The sequence below is a fragment of the Pipistrellus hanaki genome, assembly GCF_964339955.1.
Source record: "Pipistrellus hanaki genome assembly, chromosome: 1".
Taxonomy (NCBI): domain Eukaryota; kingdom Metazoa; phylum Chordata; class Mammalia; order Chiroptera; family Vespertilionidae; genus Pipistrellus; species Pipistrellus hanaki.
The window spans coordinates 107,336,691-107,360,520 of record NC_140503.1 but is presented as its reverse complement, the minus strand read 5'-3'; the positions used below and the strand labels follow the sequence as shown (position 1 = coordinate 107,360,520).

The following is a 23,830-nucleotide window of genomic DNA, read 5'->3' as shown; positions in this document are numbered from 1 at the left end:
ACCTTTCAGTCCGCAGACCGACGCTCTATCCACTGAGCCAAACTGGTTTCAGCTATAAACTTACTTTTGCCCGCTCTGTAAAATTCAATGGGTTTTATTGTAATATACCCATAAAGCTATGTAACCATTATCACTAATTACAGGACATTTCCATAATCCCCTAAGTCCGGTATCCATTAATATAGTTTTATTTGTTCCTTGCCAACTGGGATATTTTTAATTTCTTTTTATTGCCTAATGACCTAGTATTTAGTACCTCCATAATCATGGAACAGAAGCAACAATAATAGCCATGCTTATCTCCTTTGTGATTTTAAGGGAAAACTTTCAGTCTGTGAGCATTAAGTACGATTGTTAGCTGTGGATATTTCATAGCTGCTCTTTACCAAGTTGAGGAAATTCCCTTCTATTCCTAGTTTGTTGAATGCTTTTTTCACAAGTGGGTGTTGGATTACTGCCAAAGGCTTCTTCTGCATCAACTGAAATAATTCTGTGATTTTTGTCCTTTATGCTATTATACTTTACTACATTAATTAATTTTCATGCCTGGGATAAATCCCACTTTGTCATGGTGTATAATACTTTAACATGCTGCTGGATTCAGTTTCCTAATATTTCATTGAGGATTTTTGTGTCTATATTCATAAGTGATATTGATCTGTAGTTTTCTTGTTATGTCTGTCTGATTTTGTTGTTAGGGTAAAACGGTCTTATAGAAGAGTTAGAACAGCAGTCACCAACCTTTTGGATCTCAGAGACCACGAGTTGGCAACTGCTGAGAAGAAAGTGTTCCCATCTCTTCTATTTTTTGGAAGGCTTTGTGAAAGACTGAGGTTTAATATTGTCTAAAAGTTTGGTAGCACTCCTAGGAATATATCCCAAGAAGCTAGAAACACCAATCAGAAAGGATATATGCACCCCTATGTTCATAGCAGCACAATTTACAATAGCTAGGATTTGGAAACAGCCTAAATGCCCATCAGCAGATGATTGGATCCAAAAACTATGGTACATCTACACAATGGAATATTATGCTGCCATAAAAAAGAAGAAATTCTCATCATTTGCAGCAACCTGGATGGAATTGGAGAACATTATGCTGGCTTAACAATAAGCCAGTCAATGAAAGAGAAACACCACATGACCTCACTCATTTATATGGATGATAAAGAACATTATAAACTGAAGAACCAAAAGATAGATATAGAGACAGTAAAGCAACAAGCAGACTGTCAAATTTCAGTGGGGAGGGAGGGAGATCTGGGGGAGATAATAGATCAACCGAAAGACTTGTATATATGCATACAAGTACAACCAATAGACACAAAACTCTGGGGAAGGGAGGGCATGTATGGGGGGGGGGGGAGAATGGTATATGTACAAAGATAATAATTTAATTTTAAAAAATGCCAAAAAAATAAAAAATAAAAAAAATAAAAATAAAAGTTTGGTAGAATTAACCAGTGAAGCCATGTGGGCCTGAGATTTCTTTTATGAGTAGATTTTTTAAAATTACTAACTCAATTTCTTTACTTATGATAGGCTTATTTTGATTTTCTATTTCACCTTAGGCCAGTTTTGGTAGTTTATGTCTAAGAATTTTCCCATTTCATTTAGGTTATCTAATTTGCTGCTATATAATTATTCATAGACTTCTCTCATAATTCTTTTGATTTCTGTGAAGTTGACAATAATGACCCCTCTTTTGTTCCTAATTTTAGGAATCTGAACCTTTATTTGCTTTCGTTTCTCTAGATTTTAATTACTATAATTTTGTTATTGATTTGAAATCATTCTTCTTTATTATAGGCATTACCACCATAAATTTATCTCTAAGCACTGCTTTAGCTGCAACTCCTAAGTTATGATACATAGTTTTCATTTCACTCATCTCAAAGTATTTTCTAACCCCCCTCAAAAGATTTCCTCTTTGATCCATTATTTATGAGTATGTACTTTAATTTTCATACATGTGTGTATTCTCCAAATTTTCTTCTATTAGTGGTTTCTAATTCCACTCCATTATGGTCAGAAAACTTATTTTGTATGATTTCAATAGCTTTAAAATTTATTGAGACTTTTTTTTATGAATATCATATGGTCTCTCTTGGAGAATGTTCCATGTATATCTGAGAAGAATGAGAATCTATTGTTATTTGATGGAGTATACTAGAGATTTATTAGATCTAGTTAACTTAGTGGTGTTTACATCTTCAATTTCTTTGTTGATCTTATATTAGTTATTCTATCCATTATTGAAAATTAAATATAATTGCTAAATTATCTATTTTCCCCTTTAATACTGTCAGATTTTGCTTCATGTATTCTAGGGCCCTGTTGTTGAGTATATATGTATTTATAATGGTTATATCTTACTGATGGATTAACTCTTTTATCATTATAAAATGCCCTTTATCTCTATTAACAATTTTCATCTTATAATTATATTAAAATATTTTAACAAAAGGAATTAAAGTTCTGAATAGAAAGAATATAATACCTGTTGAATTTTTAATGACACAGCTAGTAGCTCCATGAAGATCAGCATGTACATAAATGTCACCTTAAAAAGAAGAAACAATACTCTAAATCATGTTTTGTTACAATTATTTATTTAGTGTTTAATGAATTTAAAACCTAAAAGTGATAAGAACACATATTAATTCCATCTCCTATCCCTGGGAGATTTCTTATAGGCCTCCTTATAGAAAGTAATATTAATATGGTAGCTTACAAAATGATCACAATTCCTCTCCCTCCCTCTACCCACACCTCTTTGCTTTGTGACTGAAGTTTTTCCCATCAAGAATGGAGTCCACGCCCCAAAAAATTAAAAAATAAAGAGGTGGAGTCCATGTCTCCATCCCTTGAATGTGGGTCTACCTCATGACCTGCCTTGGCCATAAGGATGTGGCAGATGTGACTAAGTGCCAGTTCCCAGCCTAGGCCTTGAGAGGTCTTGTGTGCTTCCTCTCTCTCAGAAACTTACTGAGTTACCATGTAAGCAAGCTGAGACTAGCCTGTTGGAAGGGTGACAGACAGATGGAGTAGATGAGTCATCCTAGCAAGTGCAAAGGTCCTGAAGACTATGGATGTTTGACATGTATGAAAAGCAGTCAGGAGGCCAGAGTGAGGGGAGAGTGGTAAGAGAGAAAGCTGGAAAAGAAGCCATGATAAGGACTTCTAGTTTTATTCTAAGTATGTGAGCATCAAATGAACTAAAGGAACAAACAGATGAATACAAGAGTTAAATGGTCAACCAGAGAAAAGGAAAATGCATGGCTAACAGGTAAAATGAGCAGTAATTGCTTGCTGTGGACAGGTTATCTGGGTTTGAAACTCAGTTAGAAAAACTGGTATGCTCCATAACAGGCTCAACTCAGAAGGAACAGAGCTAGAAAAGACAGAAACCAAGCCCTGGGCATCATGTAACTTGATCCCTGCTGCTTTCTTCCGTGGTTAGGAATCTTAAATGGTCATTTAATGAGTTCTGGTATTGACTATTGATTTCTGATACCCACACTGAGGGTTCAGCCACAGTGAGGCGGTGATTATCAGCAAACAAAAAATGAGAGGCCTTACCCCACAGGGCTTCAGTCCTTTTTTAAATGTTAAAAAAGGTTATAAACTTCAACACTGAAAAATTAAGCTTTTAAAAATTTGAGCTATGATTTTAGAGAATATGTTAATGTAGCAAAGAATCAAAAGTCCAACACTGCAGATTAGCTGAGCATTACTATTTTAGAAATATTCACTTAAGATGATAATTAACCCTTTGCACTCCGCTGTCCCCTCTCAGGGGACATCGGAATTCTAGCATATCACTCGGATGTCCCCTCTCAGGGGACATTGCAGTTTATTAGTGATTACGGGGAATTGAGTTAATTCAACGCACGTTTCGCAAAGTAGGGTCAGGTAGCTGGTAGCCAATGTCCAGAATGGTTCGGAGTGCAAAGGGTTAAGTGTCAAACTATAAAGCACCAAGCATCAAACTCTTTCTACTAACTCAATTTCTCAAAGAAGTTTAAAATGAAAATCTATAGCTAATATTGAGATAACTGATCCAATTACTTAAGAAAATATTCTTTAGAATTTTTATCATACCTACCTGGTGTCAAGTATCTTTTCACGATTATTTCATTCTGTTGCTGATCTCGTCCTCCTATAATTAGATAGTTCTCTGAGCTAATGAACCACAAAAATTTCTCAAACCTACCAAATTGAAATAAAAAAAGTTAACTTTTCTTTTCCTTTATAGTTGCCTAAATTTACAAACCACCTCCCCCCCCCCCCTTTTTTTTTACAAAGAAAAAACAAAGACAAAAACAGGAGGCTATCCTGTGTAGGTTAAGACAACTTTAAGATTTGTTTTTTCTTAAGGAATGGAGTTGAGTTTTATTGAAAGCTTATAATATAAATTGCCCCAGGACATTCTTAAGATAGAAAGAGAGCAACTAAATTCTATATTTGAAAAATATATGTTCTGTCCTGCTGGTGTGGCTCAGTGGTAGAGTGACCTATGAACAAGGAGATGACAGTTGATTCCTGGTCAGGGCACATGGCTCTGGTTTTGGGAATGTGCAGGAGGCAGCTGATCAATGATTCTCTCTCATCATTGATATTTCTAACTCTCTCTCCCTCTCCCTCTCCCTTCCTCTTTGAAATCAATAAATTAAAAAAAGAAAAAGAAAAAAATACACAGCCAGCTGGTGTGGCTCAGTGGTTGAACATTGACCTATGAACCAGGAGGTCACATTGGATTCCTGGTTGGGGCACATGGCCAGGTTGAAGACTCAGGGTGGGAGAGGGAAGCATGAGGAGGCAGCCATCGATAATTCTCTCTCATCACTGATATTTCTCTCTCTCACTCTCCCCTCCTCTCTGAAATCAATAAAAATATTAAATAAATATATATATATATATATATATATATATATATATATATATGTGTGTGTGTGTGTGTGTGTGTGTGTGTGTGTGTGTGTGTATACATCCATAAATCCCTCTCATATAGATAGCCCTCTTAAACACAAGGATAACTTATAACAATGAATTATACAAAGCCAAAGCATAAAATGTCTCAAGGTCCGTAGGCTTAGCTTTCTTTCAGTGGGAATGTAGATAGGTTTTGAGACCACTGGTAAGAAAGAAGAAAAAGTTATTTTCCCATTTTGTCTCAATCAACTGAATGCTTACATATATGATATCCTTTACACTTATTTTTATACAAAAGACCAAATATTGCCTATCAAGTATAACTTTTCTCAAGAGACAAAGTAATCTGGGTTTTCATAATTAATATGTACCATCACAATAAAAAGTAATGAGTATATATTTGTATGACATTTAGAAAATGACAAGCAAAACAATGAACATAAATATTTCCTAAATTACATATGACCAGCAAAATCTTTTGCATGACTCAATCAATAATTTTAAAACTTCTTGTTAGAGATGATAAAGGTATAGCATAGGCATTAACTAAACTCCCTCATATCTCCCAAAATATAAGAGCAAAATGATTTTATTCCTATAGTCTAATTGATATTTTTACTAAAAGAAAGCTAAACCTAAGGACTGTGAGACATTTTATGTGTTTGCTTTGTGTGTGTGTGTGTGTGTGTGTGTGTGTGTGTGTATGGTTCAAATTTTTTTTTAAATTTTATTAAAAGGTATAGTGAGAGATCCTGCATCTATTCAGTTCCCACCACCACTACCAGATAGGGAGACATTATAATTAGCTTTCTGTGTATTCCTCTTCAGAGTATTTTTATACATACAAAAGCTAAAATAAAATACTTATTTCAAACCTTTTTTCAATATAGTACACACTGTTCTGTGTTTTTTTTTTTCACTTAAAAATGTACTTTCTTCATTGCTGAATGGATATATTAAAATTAACGTAACCACTCTGCTACAGATGGTAAACATGTTTGTAAAACCCAAAAGAACAAAGAAAATGAGACAGATAAATCAAAGATGTATTTATAATCATGCTAGTAAAGGAATATATAACTAACAGCCTGCCCCTCCAAAAAGCCAACAATCAATCAAAATAAGGCAATAAAAAAGAATACAGGACAAATGGGACAAATAGAAAGCAAACAGCAAGATGGGTAGATTTAAACCTAAATATGTATCAGACATTACATTAGTATAAATGTAAGTTTATAAATACTCTAGGTAAAATGCAAGGACTGTCAGGCTGGAAAACAAGGATATAAAAAGACTAAACTAGATTAAAGAGAGAACCAAGATGGCAGCATAGGTAAACACTGGTGCTCACCACTTCCCACAACCATATCAAAATTACAACTAAAATTAAAAAAATAAATTAAAAACTAAAAAATTATTCAGAACTACCTGAAAGCTGGCTGAATGGAGGTCCTACAACCACAGAAGAAAGCACACCAAGACTGATAGAAGGGGTGGAGATGCAGAACAGATGTGGGGTTTCTTTAATTGGGAGGGAGATAATCTCTGCAGAGGCCCCCTGTGAGGAGCAAGGGGGTCTATCCCCACACCCATCTCCCAGCCCAGAGTTCCAGAGCTGGGAAGAGAAGTCTTCATAACTTTGGGCTGTAAAAACCAGTGGGGATTGTGGCTGAGTGACACAGAGGCTGCTGGAAACACAGGTGTTTCTCTTAAATGGCTGGGGCATGAACTTACTCAGACTTGATCCCTCAAGCTTCAGACTTTGCTAAAATCTCTCAAACAAAAAGCAGCTGGCATCATTGTGCTCCAAACTTACAATCAAAGGCCCAAGACCTGGCACTAGCACCAGCCTGCCTTGCTTCATATCGGAGCCTCACCTGGGCACTTCACAAGCCCGATGCAAGTAGCAGCCATCTACAGACCTCTCTGTAGCTCCTGCTGGGTGGCCCCCAGAGCCAGTGCATACAGTGAACAGCTTCAGACCATACAAGATTACAACTCTACAAATCCATAAGCATCACACTCAAGGTGCAGAGTCAGTGAGCACCAAAGCCTCCACTGAAGCAAGTCATGTTCCATACGGGTGTCTCCTGCACAACTGGCTCTTCCACTGTAGTTGCAGCTGGTCCTCACAGCCAATTGGCCTGGAGATCAATTTCTCCCTGTGATGCCAACAGCAATCAAGGAGAAACTATAAGACTGTACTCAGCCCACACAGGGGCACAATTAGAAGGCCCAGCTCAGGTGACTGGGGAGGTTTAGCCACTGGGTCCTATAGGACACCTACTACACAAGGCCACTCTACGAATTCCAGGACAAAGCAATTCTACCTACTACACAGAAACAAACACAGGGAAGCAGCCAAAATGTGGAGACAAAGAAAAATGTCACAAACGAAAAAAATGGAAGCAAGCAAACTACTGGATAGAGAGTAAAAAACCATTGTTATAAGGTTACTCAAGGATCTTAATGAGAGCTCCAAGGAACTCAAAGTAAGCTTCAAGTAACGTTGTGAGACTTTCAAAGATCTTAGTGAGAATGTCAAAGACATGAAAAAGGACCAGTTAAAAATTAAGCATACACTAACTGAAATAAAGAATAATTTACTAGGATTCAACAGTGGAGTAGAAGATTCTGAGAATCAAATTAACAATTTGAAATATGAGGAAGCAAAAAGCACCCAATCAGAAGAGCAAAAATAAAAAAAAATAAAAAATGTGAAGCTAGTTTAAGGAGCCCGTGGGACAACTTTAAGTTTACCAGTATTCACATTATGGGGAGGCCAGAAGGAGAGGAGAGAAAGCAAGATATTAAAAACTTATTTGAAGAAACAATGACAGAAAACTTCCCCTACCTGGTGAAAGAAATAGACTTACAAGTCCAAGAAGCACACAGAGTCCCAAACAAGAGAAACCCAAAGAGGCCCACACCAAGACATATTATAATTAAAATGCCAAGGGTTAAAGACAAAGGGAAAACCTTAAAAAATAGCAAGTTACTTACAAGGGAGCACCCAAACGACTGTCCCAATTTCTCAACAGAAACTTTGCAACCGAGAAGGGAGTGGCAAGAAATATTCAAAGTGATGAATATAGCAAGGATCTACAATCAAATTATTCTACCCAGCAAAGCTATCATTTAGAATTAAGGGTCAGATAAAAAGCTTCACAGACAAGAAAATGCTAAAGGAGTTCACCACCACCAAACCAGTATTACATGAAATTTTGAAGGGTGAAGAAAAAGAGGAGGAAGAAATATGAACATTAAAATGGCAATAAATACATATCTATCAATAATTGAATCTACAGATCAAAATAAACAAACAAGAAATTTAATGAACAAAATAAAGTGGTGTATAAAATGGAATCAGAAGCATGAAATAGACTGCTGAATCTCAGAAGGATGAAGGAAGGGATAGGAAGAGATTAGCTAAATATCTTACATGCATGTATGCATTATATATGAACACAGACAATAGAGTGGTGAAGGCCTGGGGCAGGGTGGGACCTGGTTGGAGGGAAGAATGAGGAGAGCACCTGTAATACCCTCCATAATAAAGATTTTTAAAAAATTAATTGATTAAAAAAAGGCTGACCTATAATGATGGAAAAAGACGTATTATGCACATACTAACCAAGTGAACCTGATACAGTTTTAATATCTCACACGGGAGAAAATAAGTTAAAAGGACATTTCGTTAACATAATACATAGCTCAATTCACTAGGGAGATATAACTTCTATACTTATATCACCTAATTACATGGCCTCATATATATAAAACAAAAACTGGCAGAAGTAAAGGGAGAAACAGACAAATCCACAATTGTGTGATATTTAACATACCTTTCTCAATAATTGAGAAGACAATCATTTAAAAAAAGAATTAGTAAGGATGACAAAGATTTGAACAACATGGTTAATATGACCTAGTTGATATTTAAAGAAATGCATTCCAAAACTGTAGAACAGATACTTTTTTCATGTATATATGCAACATTTATAAATTAAGCTGACCATCAACATGCTGGTCATAAAACAAGCTAAAACAACAAATATCAAAGGACTGACATAATTCAGCATACCATCTATTACCATTATGCAAATTAAGCTAAAAATCAGTAACAAAAAGAACCAAAAAGGCACATATGCTTGGAAATTAATACTTCTAAGCAATGCATGGAAGAAGAAATCACAATGGAAGTTAGAACATATTGTGGTGTGAAATATAATGAAAACAATATATAACAAAACTTTAGATGCAGTCAAAGACATGCATAGAGGGAACGTTATTACTTTCAATATATGTATTAGAAAAGAAAGGTTGGAAGGGGGAAAAATTAATGTACTAAGATTCCATCTCAAGAAATCAATAAGAGAATTACAAATTAATCCTAAAGAAAAGTAGAATGATGAAAAAAACAAAGAAAGAACACATATATAATATAGATTAATATTAAAAAACTGACTCTTTACAGATATTAGTACAATGGAAAACCCTCTGGTCAGACTAATCAAGAAAAAGGGAAGGCACAAATAAATACCATGTATGAGATGTCATTAAATATTCTAGGGGATGTTAAGAAGTTAAGTGGAATATTATGAACTTTTTGCCAATACATTTCAAACTTTAGACAAAATAGACAAAGTCTTAGAAAACTCTAGGACTACTAGGCCACACAGATGAATTCCATCAAACATTTAAAAACAATTAATAAAGAAGGAACACTCTAAATTTTCCTTATGAATATAACCAGTATCAAACATGAACATTATGAGGAATAAAAATTACAGGTTAATTCTATTCATCAATACAGGTGCTAGAGAGAGTAGAAGGAGAAAATTACAACAAAATTTTGAAAGCTGGAAAATAAATGGATGAGTGATCAAACTCAAGAAGCTGAATCCTGTGCTCACAGTAGAAGAGCAAAGTAAATCAATTTACACTATGTAACCCATAAAAAGCTAAAAAATAGCACCACAATGCCCTTGCCGGGTTAGCTCAGTGGATAGAACATCAGCCATTGGACTGAGGGTCTCTGGTTTGATTCCAATCAAAGGCACATACCTTCTTTGCAGGCCACATCCCTGGCCCTGGTTGGGGCGTATGCAAAAGGCAACCAATCAATGTGTTTCTCTCATTTAGATGTTTCTCTCTCTCTCTGTCTCTCCTCCTCCCTTCCACTCTCTCAAAATATCAATGGAAAAATATCCTTGGGTAAGGATTAACAACAACAAAAAATGGAACAGAGTGTGGAATCTTGGAGGGAAGACGCAGGAGGATGGGTGTTTGGGAGGTAATCAACCAAAGACCTTGTTTGCATATATGCATGGCCCATGGACCAGAAATAATAATTTAAAAAAAGGTAGTACCATAAAGCACTGCCATAAAAAGGGTTTAAGCTGGATTAAAAAGAGGAGGCCTGGCTGAAAGTCTGATCAAGAAACAGTTACTCCTCTATATCTTCTTTCCAACTCTGAACATTATGTAACTATCCCTTCCACACTTTAACAGAAGGCCAGAAGTTAATTCTCTAGAAAGAGTCAAAGATCTATGGACTAGAGAAAAATGTGGCACAGTTTTATAAGTAGGGGTAACATATGTAAAAACAGGTAATTAAGCAAATGTATGAAAGACTGGATACTGAGACTCCCACCAATTATTTTCACTAGGCTCCTAAAAAGTGACAACCAGCTCTTTATTTTATAAGCAAGAGAGAAAAAGTATCTTTTCTAGGAAATAAGACCAGCTGATATACAGATGGCCAAGAAACATGAAAAAATGCTCAAAGTCACCAATCATCTGACAGATGCAAATTAAAACGACAATGAGGTATCACCTCACACTTGTCAGAATGGCTATTATTAACAAATCAACCAATGACAAGTGTTGGCGAGGATGTGGAGAAAAGGCAACCCTAGTACACTGCTGGTGGGAATGCAAACTGTTGTAGCCATTATGGAAAAACAGTATGGAGTTTCCTCAAAAAATTAAATTGGAACTGCCATTTGACTGAGTGATCCCACTTATAGGAATATATCCTAGGAAACCCGAAGCACCAATCAGAAGGAATGTATGCACCCCTATGTTCATATCAACACAATTTACAAAAGCTAAGTTCTGGAAACAGCCCAAGTGCCCATCAGTAGGTGAGTGAATAAAAAAGCTGTGGGACATTTATACCATGGAATACTGGGCAGCAGTAGAAAAAGGAGAATCTCTTACCCTTTGAGACAGCATTGAGGGACCTGGCATGTATCATGCTAAGTGAAGTAAGTCAGAAAAAGACAAGTATCATGTTATCTTACTCATATGTGGAATCTAATGCACAAAATAAACTGACCCAGAGACATGGAAAAATGGAACAGAGTGTGGAATATCGGAGGGAAGACGCAGGAGGGTGGGTGGGTGGGAGATAATCAACCAAAGATCTTGTATGCATATATATCCATGGTCCATGGACATAGACAATGGGATGGTGAGGGCCTAGGCCGGAGGGTGGGGTTGGACTAGAAGGGGTTGTTGGAGGGTGGGGGGAGAGGAGACATATGTAATACTTTCAACAATAAAGATTAAAAATAAAAGAAAAAAAATAACTGTTAAAAAAAAAAAAAGGTGGGGATGGGGAGGAAATACTACTAGTAAGACTAGCTGAATAGGAAAAAAACTAAAAACATCAAGAGTTCCACACAAAATGGCCTATAGAGATCATTTTACAATTCCCCACAGAGAACTCCGAATCAGTCTTTTAATACTCTATTATAAAATGTGAACAGATAACCAAGGATCACTAGACATTAGTATGAAAGCTGGAAAAAACCAATAAATAGAAAAAATGCTTGAAGAAGACCTGCAGGAAAAGTATATTAAATAAAATTTAATACATCCAAACTACTCTCAGTATAGAGAAACTAGAGAAGGAAGCTTTTAAAAAGTAACATTCAAAACTGGCCATTTGGCTCAATGGAAAGAGCTTTGGCCTGAAGACTGAAGGGTCCTGGGTTCAATTCTGGTTAAGGACACATACCTCGGTTGCAGGCTCAATCCCTGGCCCTGGTCAGGGTGCTTGCAGGAGGTAACCAATCGATGTGTCTTTCTCACATCAAAGTTTCTCTCTCACCTCTCCTCCTCCCTTCCACTCTCTTAAAAATCAATGGAAAGCCGAAACCGGTTTGGCTCAGTGGATAGAGCGTTAGCCTGTGGACTGGAAGATCCGGGTTCGATTCAGGTCAAGGGCATGTACCGTAGTTGCGGGCACATCCCCAGTGGGGGGTGTGCAGAAGGCGGTTGATCGATGATTCTCTCTCATCGATGTTTCTGGCTCTCTATTCCTCTCTCTTCCTCTCTATGAAAAATCAATAAAATATATTTTTTAAAAAAAGAAAAAAAAAAAATCAATGGAAAAATATCCCTGGATAAGGATTAAAAAAAAAAAAATTTCCAAGAACCAAAACAGCTTAAATTAAAACATGATAGAAGAAATAAAAAGTAACAATAAATTCAGTGGCAGGATTGAAAGATCAAGGTGAGGAAATCATTCAGAATATAAAACAAAATGATAGAGTTGAAAATAGAAAATTGGAGGATTGTCCAATTAAAAAAAAAAAAGAAATACAAGGAGCCCTAGCTAGTTTGGCTCAATGGATAGAGCATCAGCCTGCAGACTGAAGGGTCCCAGGTTCGATTCTGGCTAAGGGCACATGCCTAGGTTGCGGGCTCGATCCCCAGTAGAGAACGTGCAGGAGGCAGCCAATCAATGATTCTCTTTCATCATTGATGTTTCTATCTCTCTCTCCCTAAAATTTCCTCTATAAAATCAATAAAATATATTTAAAAAAAAAAAAAAAAGAAAGAAAGAAAGAAAGAAAGAAAAGGAAGTAACAACAGAAAAGAAAGAAAGAAAGAAAGAAAGAAAGAAAAGGAAGTAACAACAGAAAAGAAAGAAAGAAAGAAAGAAAGAAAGAAAGAAAGAAAGAAAGAAAAGGAAGTAACAACAGAAATGAAGACCAGAGGGCAGATCTAGAAAATTTCTCAGAAATGGAAGTTTCCAAATTAAAAAGGCCCATAAAATATCCAGCATAATGTTATGATAAAAAACATCCTCATGGACCTACAACATTGTGAAATTCTAGAAAACAGAAGGAAAAAAATCCACAAGTTTACCAAGAGACAAAACAAGTTCCCTATAAAATATTAACCATCAAAATGAAATCAGATTTCTCAAAATCAAACCTGGAAGTTAATGTATAAATACCTTAAAAGTCATAGGAAAACAGTTTCAAACTAGAATTTTATACCCAGCCTAACTATTAATTAGGTATAAGAGTAAAATCCTTTTAATACATTGGATATCTCAAAAACTTTACCTTCTATACACCCCTCTCATTATACTTCTATAGTTCATAATTCCATCAACCAAGAAAAAATAAAGTATGAAATTCAGGACAAAGAATCCAACATAGAGAGGGATAAAGGGAACTCTCCGGATAACAACAAAGAGGCATTTTAAGATGCCGAGAGTAACCAATCTAGAACAATGGTCAAGAAGCTCCAGAAAAGACTTCTGCAAGAAGATGATACTAATGAATTCCAATGTGAGCACACTTGGAGGAGTGGAGGTGAATTAATAAGAACAAAAAGAAAGCTGTGGCTACAATTTAAATATTCACAATAGTGTTAATATTGAATTGTGCTGTAACTATTCTGGAAAGCTAGAAGGTGCATGACTAAGTAACACAAGAAGATAGAATAAAATCTTAATCTTCCATAGTGGTAAGTCATTAAGAGAGTATAAAATAGAAAAATTAAGAAGCAGCAATAGGCTTTGTAGAATTGCTTCGTTTTTCTAAACAATATGCATGCATAACTTTGAAAAATGAAAACTATATTTTTAAAAGATAGAACACTTACCAATACACTTTTCTTGCTTTTTGAATAGAGGTAACTGTTTGGACTTCTTTTAAGGTTTGCTTTGTTTTCTTTTCAGCTGATTTGAATGCCTATTTATAAGAGAGAGTTTTTAAATAATTTAAGAATTTATTTAAATAACAACAAGCAAATGATAAGGCAAGAAACAGTTTTTTAAATATCAAAAAGTGGCATTATCTACCCACACACAAAATTAATGAAGAAATTAAATATTTTTTACTTTAATATTAAAACAATTTAAATAAAAGATTTACTGTATACATATATTTCCTCAAGACTTCCAAATTAACAAGAATATCATTCAGTTACCAGATACTAAGTGCCTATCATATAACAGGTTCCAGACTATATTCTGGGAACAAATCAGTGAATAAGACAAAGTTTGCACCCCAATGGGGTCTAGGAGAAGAGACAAATATAAGACACATAATTATGCAAATAAACATATTTAAGTGCTTCTAAGAATGCCATAATAAGTGAGCATTTCTGAGGAAATGGGATATAGGCTGAAGTCTGAAGGACTGATGGAATTATCAAAGCAAAGAACAGAAAGAAGAGCACCATAAGCAGAAAGTAGTAATCACAGGATAAAATGTCAAGAAATGAGGTTGGAGAGGTAGACAGAGGGCTAAGTCACGAGGGCCACTCATTAATGTGCCAATGTTCCAGGCAATATTCTAGGGCAGGGACATAGCGATGAACAACACAGACAAAAATCTTACTTTCATGCAATCAACCATTCAAGCGGGAAGACAGATAAATGTGTGTTGGGAAGTGTTTTTTAAGAAGAAAAGCAGAGTAAAGAGAGAATAATTGAAGATACTATTTTTAGTAAGAGTGGTCAAGAAAGGCCTCTCTGGGGAAGTTCATATCCTTACAAGCCTATTGCAAAAAACTAGAAAAAAGGCTAACAAGTGATTTAACTCTACAACTCAAAGAGTTAGAAAAAGAGCAACAAGAAAAGCCCAGTGTAAGCAGAAGGAAGGAAATAACAAAAATCAAAGCACAGATAAACGACATAGAGACCAAAGAAACAATACACAAGATCAACAAAACCAAGAGCTGGTTCTTTGAAAAGATAAACAAGATAGATGGACCTCTAGCCAGGCTAAACAAGAAACAAAGAGAGAGGACCCAAATAAACAAAATCAGAAATGAAAGAGATGAAATAACAACAGACCCCACCGAAATACAACAGACATACTACGAACAACTCTATTCCAACAAACTGAACAACCTGGAGAAAATGGACGTATTCCTAGAAAAATACAAACTTCCAAAACTCAATCAGGAAGAATCTATATATCTCAATAGAACAGTGACTTGGGAAGAAATTGAAACAGTCATCAAAAAGCTTCCAGCAAACAAAAGCCCAGGGCCAGATGGCTTCACAGGAGAGTTTTACCAAACATTCAAGGAAGAACTAAAACCTATCCTCAGACTATTCCAAAAAATACAAGAGGAAGGAACACTTCCAAACTCTTTCTATGAAGCCAGCATCACTCTAATACCAAAACCAGATAAAGACAACTCAATGAAAGAGAATTACAGGCCAATATCCCTTATGAACATAGATGCCAAAATCCTCAACAAAATTCTAGCAAATCGACTCCAGAAGAACATCACAAAGATCATACACCATGACCAAGTAGGATTTATTCCAGGAATGCAAGGTTGGTACAATATCCGCAAATCAATAAACGTGATACATCACATTAACAAATTGAAAGATAAAAATCATATAGTCATATCAATTGATGCAGAAAAAGCATTTGATAAAATCCAACACCCTTTCCTGATAAAAACTCTTAACAAGGTGGGAGTACAAGGATCATACCTCAACATAATAAAAGCTATTTATGATAAACCCACAGCCAACATTATACTCAATGGGCAAAAACTAAAACCATTCCCTCTACGAACAGGAACAAGACAGGGATGCCCACTCTCGCCACTCCTGTTTGACATAGTACTGGAAGTACTAGCCATTGCAATTAGACAAGAGGAGGAAATAAAAGGCATCCAAATTGGAAAAGAAGAAGTAAAGTTATCCTTATTTGCAGATGACATGATATTGTACATAAAAAACCCAAAAGACTCCATTAAAAAACTAATTGACTTAATAAATGAATTTGGCCATGTAGCAGGATACAAAATTAATGCCAAAAAATCCATGGCATTTCTATACACCAACAGTGAAACTACAGAAACAGAGGCTAAAAAAGCAATTCCATTTACCATCGCACCAAAAAAATTAAGATACCTAGGAATAAATTTAACTAAGGAAGTAAAGGACCTATTTGCGGAAAACTACACGACACTGAAAAAAGAGATAGAGGAAGATGTAAGGAGATGGAAGAACATACCATGTTCATGGATTGGTAGAATCAACATCATCAAAATGTCCATACTTCCTAAAGCAATCTATAGGTTCAATGCACTCCCCATTAAAATACCAACAGCATACTTCACTGACCTAGAAAGAACTCTCCAAAAGTTCATTTGGAACAATAAAAGACCCCGAATAGCCACAGCAATCCTGAGAAAGAAGAGTAAAGTAGGAGGGATCTCAATACCAGATTTCAAACTATATTACAAAGCCACGGTTCTCAAAACAGCCTGGTACTGGCACAAGAACAGACATATAGATCAATGGAATAGAATCGAGAACCCAGATATCAACCCAAATCACTATGCTCAATTAATATTTGGCAAAGGAGGCACGAATATACAATGGAGTCAAGACAGTCTCTTCAATAAATGGTGTTGGGAAAATTGGACAGACACATGCAAAAGAATGAAACTAGATCACCAACTTACACCATTCACCAAAATAAACTCAAAATGGATACAGGACTTAAACATCAGACGGGAAACCATAAAAATACTAGAAGCATCCACAGGCAGCAAAATCTCAGACGTATGCCAAAAGAACTTCTTCACTGATACTGCCCCTAGAGCAATGGAAGCTAAAGAGAAAATAAACAAATGGGACTACATCAAAATAAAAAGCTTTTTTACGGCAAAAGAAACCATCAACAAAACAACAAGAAAGCCTACGGTGTGGGAGAATATATTTGCAAATAATACCACTGATAAAGATTTAATCTCCAACATTTACAGACAGCTTATACAACTAAATAAAAGGAAGATGAATGATCCAATTAAAGAATGGGCAATGGACCTAAATAGAATATTTTCAAAAGAAGACAGAAGGAAGGCCAAAAGGCACATGAAAACATGCTCAAAGTCACTAATTGTCCGAGGTGCAAATCAAAACAACAATGCGGTACCATCTCACACCTGTCAGAATGGGCAACATCAACAAATCAACAAATGACAAGTGTTGGCGAGGTTGCGGAGAAAAAGGAACCCTCGTGCACTGCTGGTGGGAATGCAGACTGGTGCAACCACTGTGGAGAACAGTGTGGAGTTTCCTCAAAAAACTGAAAATGGAACTCCCATTTGACCCAGTAATCCCACTTTTAGGAATATATCCCAAGAAACTAGAAACACCAATCAGAAAGGATATATGCACCCCTATGTTCATAGCAGCACAATCTACAATAGCCAGAATTTGGAAACAGCCTAGGTGCCCATCAGCAGATGATTGGATCAAAAAACTCTGGTACATCTACACAATGGAATACTATGCTGCCATAAAAAAGAAGGGATTCTCATCATTTGCAGCAACCTGGATGGAATTGGAGAACATCATGCTGAGTGAAATAAGCCAATCAATGAAAGAGAAACACCACATGACCTCACTCATTTGTGGATGATAAAGAACATTATAAATTGATGAACCAAGAGACAGATAAAACAACAGGCAGACTGTCGAATTACAGTGGGGAGGGGAGGAAGATCTGGGGGAGATAGTAGATCAACCGAAGGACTTGTGTACATCCATATAGGTACAACCAATGGACATGGAACTCTGGGGAGGGAGGGTATGTACGGGAGGGAGGGAGGGGGGCAAAAAAAAAAATCAATAAAATATATTAAAAAAAAATAAAATAAAAAAATAAATCTGTTAAAAAAGAAAAAAAAGAAAAAAAAAGAAATGTCATTTGGAGTTTAAACCAAATGAAATTATCTGATGATTATTGCTGAGTTTTCCAGAGAGCAGAGAAATAAATGATGCAAACTGGAAAAAAAAAAAACAACAAAAAACCAAAAAAAAACACCAAATAGAACAGTAGGTATATCTGATACTCTTTTAAGGGAACAAATTTACCACTATGTAGATTAGCATTTTCAATCTTGTAATGGGTTCCATTTTTCTTCCCACTGGGGATACTGAGAAGGTGGTGGGGGAGAAGGGGCATTAATAAAACTTTGTACACCAAAACACACAAGAAAAAAGAAAAAAGAAAAAAAAGAAAGGCCTCTCTGACATCCTATACAATAAAGAGGTAATATGCAAATTGACCTTCATGCCCTCACAAGATGACTGCCTATGACCAGGCCGGCAGGGGGGTTAGTAAGGGATGACCAAATAATTGAACAAGCAGGCTGCATGGGTGACCAGGCCGGCAGGGGGGTTTGTGAGGGATGACCAAATGACTGAATAGCAGGCTGTGTGGGGTGACCAGGCCAGTGGGGGGTGGGGGAAGCAGTTGGGGACAACCAGACCGGTGGTGGTGGTGGGGCCAAGGGCAGTTGGAGTGACTCGGCCAGCAGAGGGGGGCAGTTGGGAGTAACATGGCTGGCAGTGGGTGGCAGTTAGAGGCGACCAGGCTGGTTGGGGGTGGCATGGCAGGCCGTTAGGAGCGACCAGGCAGGCAGGTGAGCGATTAGGAGCCAGCAGTCCAGGATTGTGAGAGGAATGTCCAACTGCTGGTTTAGGGATCCGGCCTAAACCAGCTATCGGACATCCCCCAAGGGGTCCAGGAATGGAGAGGGTGCAGGCTGGGCTGAGAGATTCCCCCCCACCCCCACCCCCACCACAAATTTCATGCACTGGGCCTCTAGTCTCATATAAGTAGACATGAGAATGAGGGGAAGAATCAAACTACAGAAATTTTTAGGGAAGAGCATTCTTGGTAGAAAGAACAGCAAGTGCAAAGGTCCTGAGAAGGTAGCATGGACCACTGTTGTAGGAACAGCTAAAATCCCAGTGTGGCTAGAAAGAATGTGTAACAGGAGGAGGGCAGGTGATAAGATCAGAGGGGAACAGATCATACAGAACCTTCTAGACCAGGAGACGGGCTTTGGATTGTCTTGGCTAACATGAATAGCTATTGGAAAATTTTGAACACAGAGAAATGACTTTATTTTTTATTTAAAAGGATTACTATGGCTGCTGTGTGAAGAACAGACTGAAGCAGAGAAAGGGTGGGAAAGTAACCAACCCAGTAAGGAGCTACTGCTATAGTCCATAAGAACACATGATTGAGACCTGGATCAATGAGAAGTGGCCAGATTCTGGTTATATTCTAAAAGAAGAGCCAAAAAGATTTGCTGGTGGATTGCATATGGTTTATGAGAGAAAAGTCCTGGGGAACTCCAATATTTTCAATCTAAGCAAAGGAAAAAATGACGATGCTATTTACTGAGATGGCAAAAACCCAGGAGGAGCAGGTTTGGGGAAAAAATAAATACGGAAACACATTTAAAGCAAAATTAAATTTGAAAGGTATTTCTGAATTAGAAAACCTCATTTAAACATAAAAAATCATTAAGGCCACTAAATTAAGATAGAGAAAAACAATTAACATTCACTCTAAGAAATGCAAAGTACCTTCTCAGCAGCTTCAACAGTCTTTTGTGTTTTCTTAGCAGCATATCTCTTGTGATCATAATACCTAGAAAAACACAGTTCTCTTAAATTTTAAGTAAAATCTCTATTCTTCCCCCCCCCCCCCCCTGTTATTTCTATTTTATAAACTCTCAAATCATACAGAACAAGTTTTGTGCTTTAGGCACCTTTATTTTCTATGTTCCATATGAAAATCAAGTTGTAGAATGCACATAAGATTTAAAAAAGAATTTGTTATTTGAAGTTTCCAGGAGAATTACTGTTTTGAAAAATAGTAATTTCTGTACTCTTTCTTACAATAAATATAATTTTATGACACACCAAAAAAGACATCCCAAAGTATAGACAGGCAAAATAACAATGCTTCTTATCCTTTAATACCCTGAGTTATTTTAGATAATATTTTGCCTAAAATTTCTACTTTTAAGACTCACTTTTTGGCATTGGCATATGCTGATAAACTGAGATCAACATCAACAAGTAATGGTTTATTTTTCTGAGGCTTCTCCAGTTGTTTATTCTTTTTCTTTTTCTTTTTTCCTTTTGGTGGTTCAGTTTCATTTTTTTCAGCACTGATGTCACCATCAATATTGTCATCTTCCTCCTCTGATAATAAGTATGGATTTCTATTAAAAATATTCAATAGTATTTCACTAATGTCAATGACATCACATTTTAAAATTTTATATATATTCCTAAATGAAATCATAAGTGGTTTACAATATTTAGTTTGTAAATTAATTTGCAAATACATTTTTTCTGTATTGTCAAGGATAAATTTCCAAACAAAAAAAATTTTTAAATGAATACAGTGAACAATTAAATAGCAAAATAGAGACAAGCATTAACTACTTCACTAAAAATTAAACTTACCTGCCCTGGCCAGTGTGTATCAGTGGTTAGAGCATCAGCCCACACACCAAAGGGTCACAGGTTTGATTCCCAGTCAAGGGCACATAACTGGGTTACAGGTTTGATACCTGGCCCCAGATGGGGGCATGCAGAAGGCAACCAATCAATGTGTCTATTTCTCTTTCTCTCTCCCCCGCTCCTTTCCTTCCTGCCACTCTTTCTAGAAACAATCAATGGGAAAAATATCCTCGGGTGAAGATTAACAAACAAACAAATAAATAATTTAAACTTACCTTAGCAGCATTGTAACATGATTTGTTTGTAGTTTTAATTCTTTGATTGCATTTGCAACGGGGTCTCCTTGAGCTTGGGCTTCTTTCACTATTAACCCAATTTCTGTCCAATCTATCTGGTTGGCTAAAGCACTTCGAACAACCTGAATGGCTCTGTCAACTATTTGTAGATTCATTTCTATGAGCTCTCCTTTAAGTTTATCTATTTCCTTAAGAAATAAACCAAAAACATTTATTATAATGCCAGCTAAAGTTACCATTTTTTTCAGAAAGCATTTGAAAAAGCTAAACATAATACCTGAGCCTGTTGAAGAGCTTCTAATCTGTTTTCGTGATCCTTTCGGACATTATCTAATTTCTTCAATGCTTGTTTTTCCTTTTGTTGACAAAAAAAGATTTCTTAAAAAATTAGATTTCTCCCATATCCTGTACCTTCTCTCTCACCTCCTGAAATTCACTATCCTGTCCCCACATCTGCCCCATAGTTAACTAGAGATCCCCAGAGTCCACCTCCCCAGGACTATACTACCCCAAAATGTTTCTTGCTCCAAAACTAAGTCATGTCTAACTACCTTCTATTCCCAATTTAAAAGTAATTTGATTGTTACACTGTATGTAAAATATGCTCCTAGAGCATATTTTTTCCTTCTGGCAAAAAAGTAAAATTTGGGAGAATGCATTTGTAGCCTAAAATACCCAAACTGCTTCTTTGTATTTCACTGCTGTCTTTAATTTTATTAGCATTATTCCTAGTATTTTACAGAATTTCTCCTAAATTAACACAAAATTAACAACAAAAAATGCTATATTGACCTCCTATATATACTAGAGGCCCGGGGCATAAAATGCGTGCATGGGAGGGGGATCACCTCAGCCTAGCCTGCACCCTCTCCACCCTCTCCAATCCAGAACTCCTTGGGGGATGTCTGACTGCGGTTTAGGCCCAATGACTGGCAGTCGGACATTGCTCTCACAATCCTGGACAGCTGGCTCCTAATTGCTTACCTGCTTGGCCACCCCTAACTGCCCCCCACCCCCACCCCCGCTGGCCTGGTCACCCCCAAATGCCCTCCCCTCCCCCCCCACTGCCAGCAGGTTGCCCCCAACTATCCCCTCCCTGCTGGCTTGGTCACTACTAACTGCCCCCTGCTGCTGGCATGGTCACCCCTTACTGCTCCCCCTGCCAGCCTGGTTGCCCCAAATTGCCCCCCGCCTCCCCCCCGCTCCAGCTTGGTCATCTCTTACTGCCACCACCACCCCTGCCAGCCTGGTCTCCCTCAACTGCCCCCTCTCCCCCCAATGCCAGCTTGGTTGTCCCCAACTGCACCCCCCCAGCCAGCTTGGTCGTCCCTAACTGCTCTTCTCCCCACCTTCCCTCCCCGGCCTGGTCACTCCACACAGCCTGCTGTTCAGTCGTTAGGTCACTCCTCACAAACCCCCCTGCCAGCCTGGTCACCCAACACAGCCTGTTTGTTCAGTTGTTTGGTTGTCCCTCACTAACCCCTCTGCCAGCCTGGTTGCCCCTTGCAGTGTGATGTTTAGTTGTTACTGTGAGGACATCGTGACCAATTTGCACATTACCCTTTTATTAGAATAGATAATATTGTGATAACTGCGGGGTGCCAGGTGGGTACTGTAAATATCAGGGGGAATACTTTTAAAGTATATGGTTGTCTAATCCCTATTCTGTACACTGGAAACTAATACAAAATAATACTAAAACTGTAATTGAAATTTTTTAAGATAAATTTTAAAAAGATATATGTTTTGTGTGTATCATGACTCCACAAGGAGGTTTTAATATGCTGTATTTTTCCAGCACATGTGACCATGTTTTTGGAACATTTGCTGAAGAACAATTTCAGAAATTGGTCACAGTTACTCTTGATTTGAAGAGGATGTGATTTTTCAAAAATATTAATAAAGTGTTATAATATATGTGCACAATTTATAATTATGTGAATTCCTGTATCCTCCTTGCCCCTCAGTTTTAAAATAATTAACAAAGCATAATTTCTAAGCAGATGGGTCAAATTAATTAACCAGCAGGCTGCGTGGGGTGACCAGGCTGGCAGGGGGGACACTAAGGGGCAACCAGGCCAACAGAGGGATACAGTTGGGAGTAAACAGGCTAGCAGGGCGGGCAGTTAGGAGCGATCAGGCTGGCAAGCAGAGATAGTTAGGGGTGATTAGGCTGGTATGGGGTGGGGGTCGGGGGCATTTAAGGGGCAATCCGGCAGGCAGGCAGGTGAGCAGTTAGGAGCCAGTGGTCCCGGATTGTGAGAGGGATGTCCGACTGCCAGTTTTAGCCCAATTCTTGGGCGGGCTGAAACCGGCAGTCGGACATCTCCTGAGGGATCCCAGAATGGAGAGGGTCTAGACTGGGCTGAGGGACCCCCCACACCCCATGCACGAATTTTGTGCACCGGGCCTCTAGTTTATTATATTTCCTATGCTATACCTCCCTGTGACTATTTTGTAAATACCAATTTGGACTTCTTAATCCCTTCAACTCTTCCACCTGGTCTCCAACCCATCTTCTCTGGCAATCACCTGTGGGTCTCCACATAAACCACATTAAACGTTTAGTTTAGAAGTTCACTCTGCATAACCCACAGACACAGACAATAGGGTGGTGAAGCCCTGGGCAGGGAGGGGGAGCAATGTAAAGAGGATCAAGGGGGTAAAAGGAAGGTATCTGTAATACTTTCAATAATAAAGATAAATAAAAAATGAAATTACCAGTTTAATGGTAAACAAAAATATTTATTTGTATAAAAAAAACTTTTCCCTCTCCTTTAGCCTATTTAAAAATCTTCTCAAAACAGTATTACCTTAATAGCAAAATTTAGAAGCTTTGGGTTGCTTTAATAAAGCAAATCATACTAGGGCATTGGTAGGCAAACCGCGGCTCAAGAGCCATACATGGCTCTTCAGCCCCTTGAGTGTGGCTCTTCCACAAAATACCACGTGCGGGCACGCACGCACAGTGTGACTGAAACTTCGTGGCTCATGCAAAATAGTCGGCCTGGGCGAGTCTATTTTGAAGAAGTGCTTCTAA

The 23,830-nt window shown here is 37.4% G+C and overlaps 1 protein-coding gene across 3 annotated transcripts in view; it reads right to left on the bottom strand.

Annotated features, from left to right (window-relative positions):
* The window catches only part of NEMF (nuclear export mediator factor), a 79,341-nt gene that overhangs the window by 27,840 nt on the left and 27,671 nt on the right, over positions 1-23,830 (bottom strand). For all 3 annotated transcript variants that reach the window (XM_084884999.1, XM_084885001.1, XM_084885000.1), the window contains exons 12-18: positions 21,068-21,145; positions 20,770-20,978; positions 20,059-20,250; positions 19,607-19,670; positions 13,846-13,934; positions 4,109-4,212; positions 2,501-2,563 (exon numbers count right to left, since the gene is read on the bottom strand). In XM_084884999.1, the coding sequence (XP_084741125.1) occupies positions 2,501-2,563; positions 4,109-4,212; positions 13,846-13,934; positions 19,607-19,670; positions 20,059-20,250; positions 20,770-20,978; positions 21,068-21,145 (799 nt within the window). The remainder of the gene's footprint in view (positions 1-2,500; positions 2,564-4,108; positions 4,213-13,845; positions 13,935-19,606; positions 19,671-20,058; positions 20,251-20,769; positions 20,979-21,067; positions 21,146-23,830) is intronic.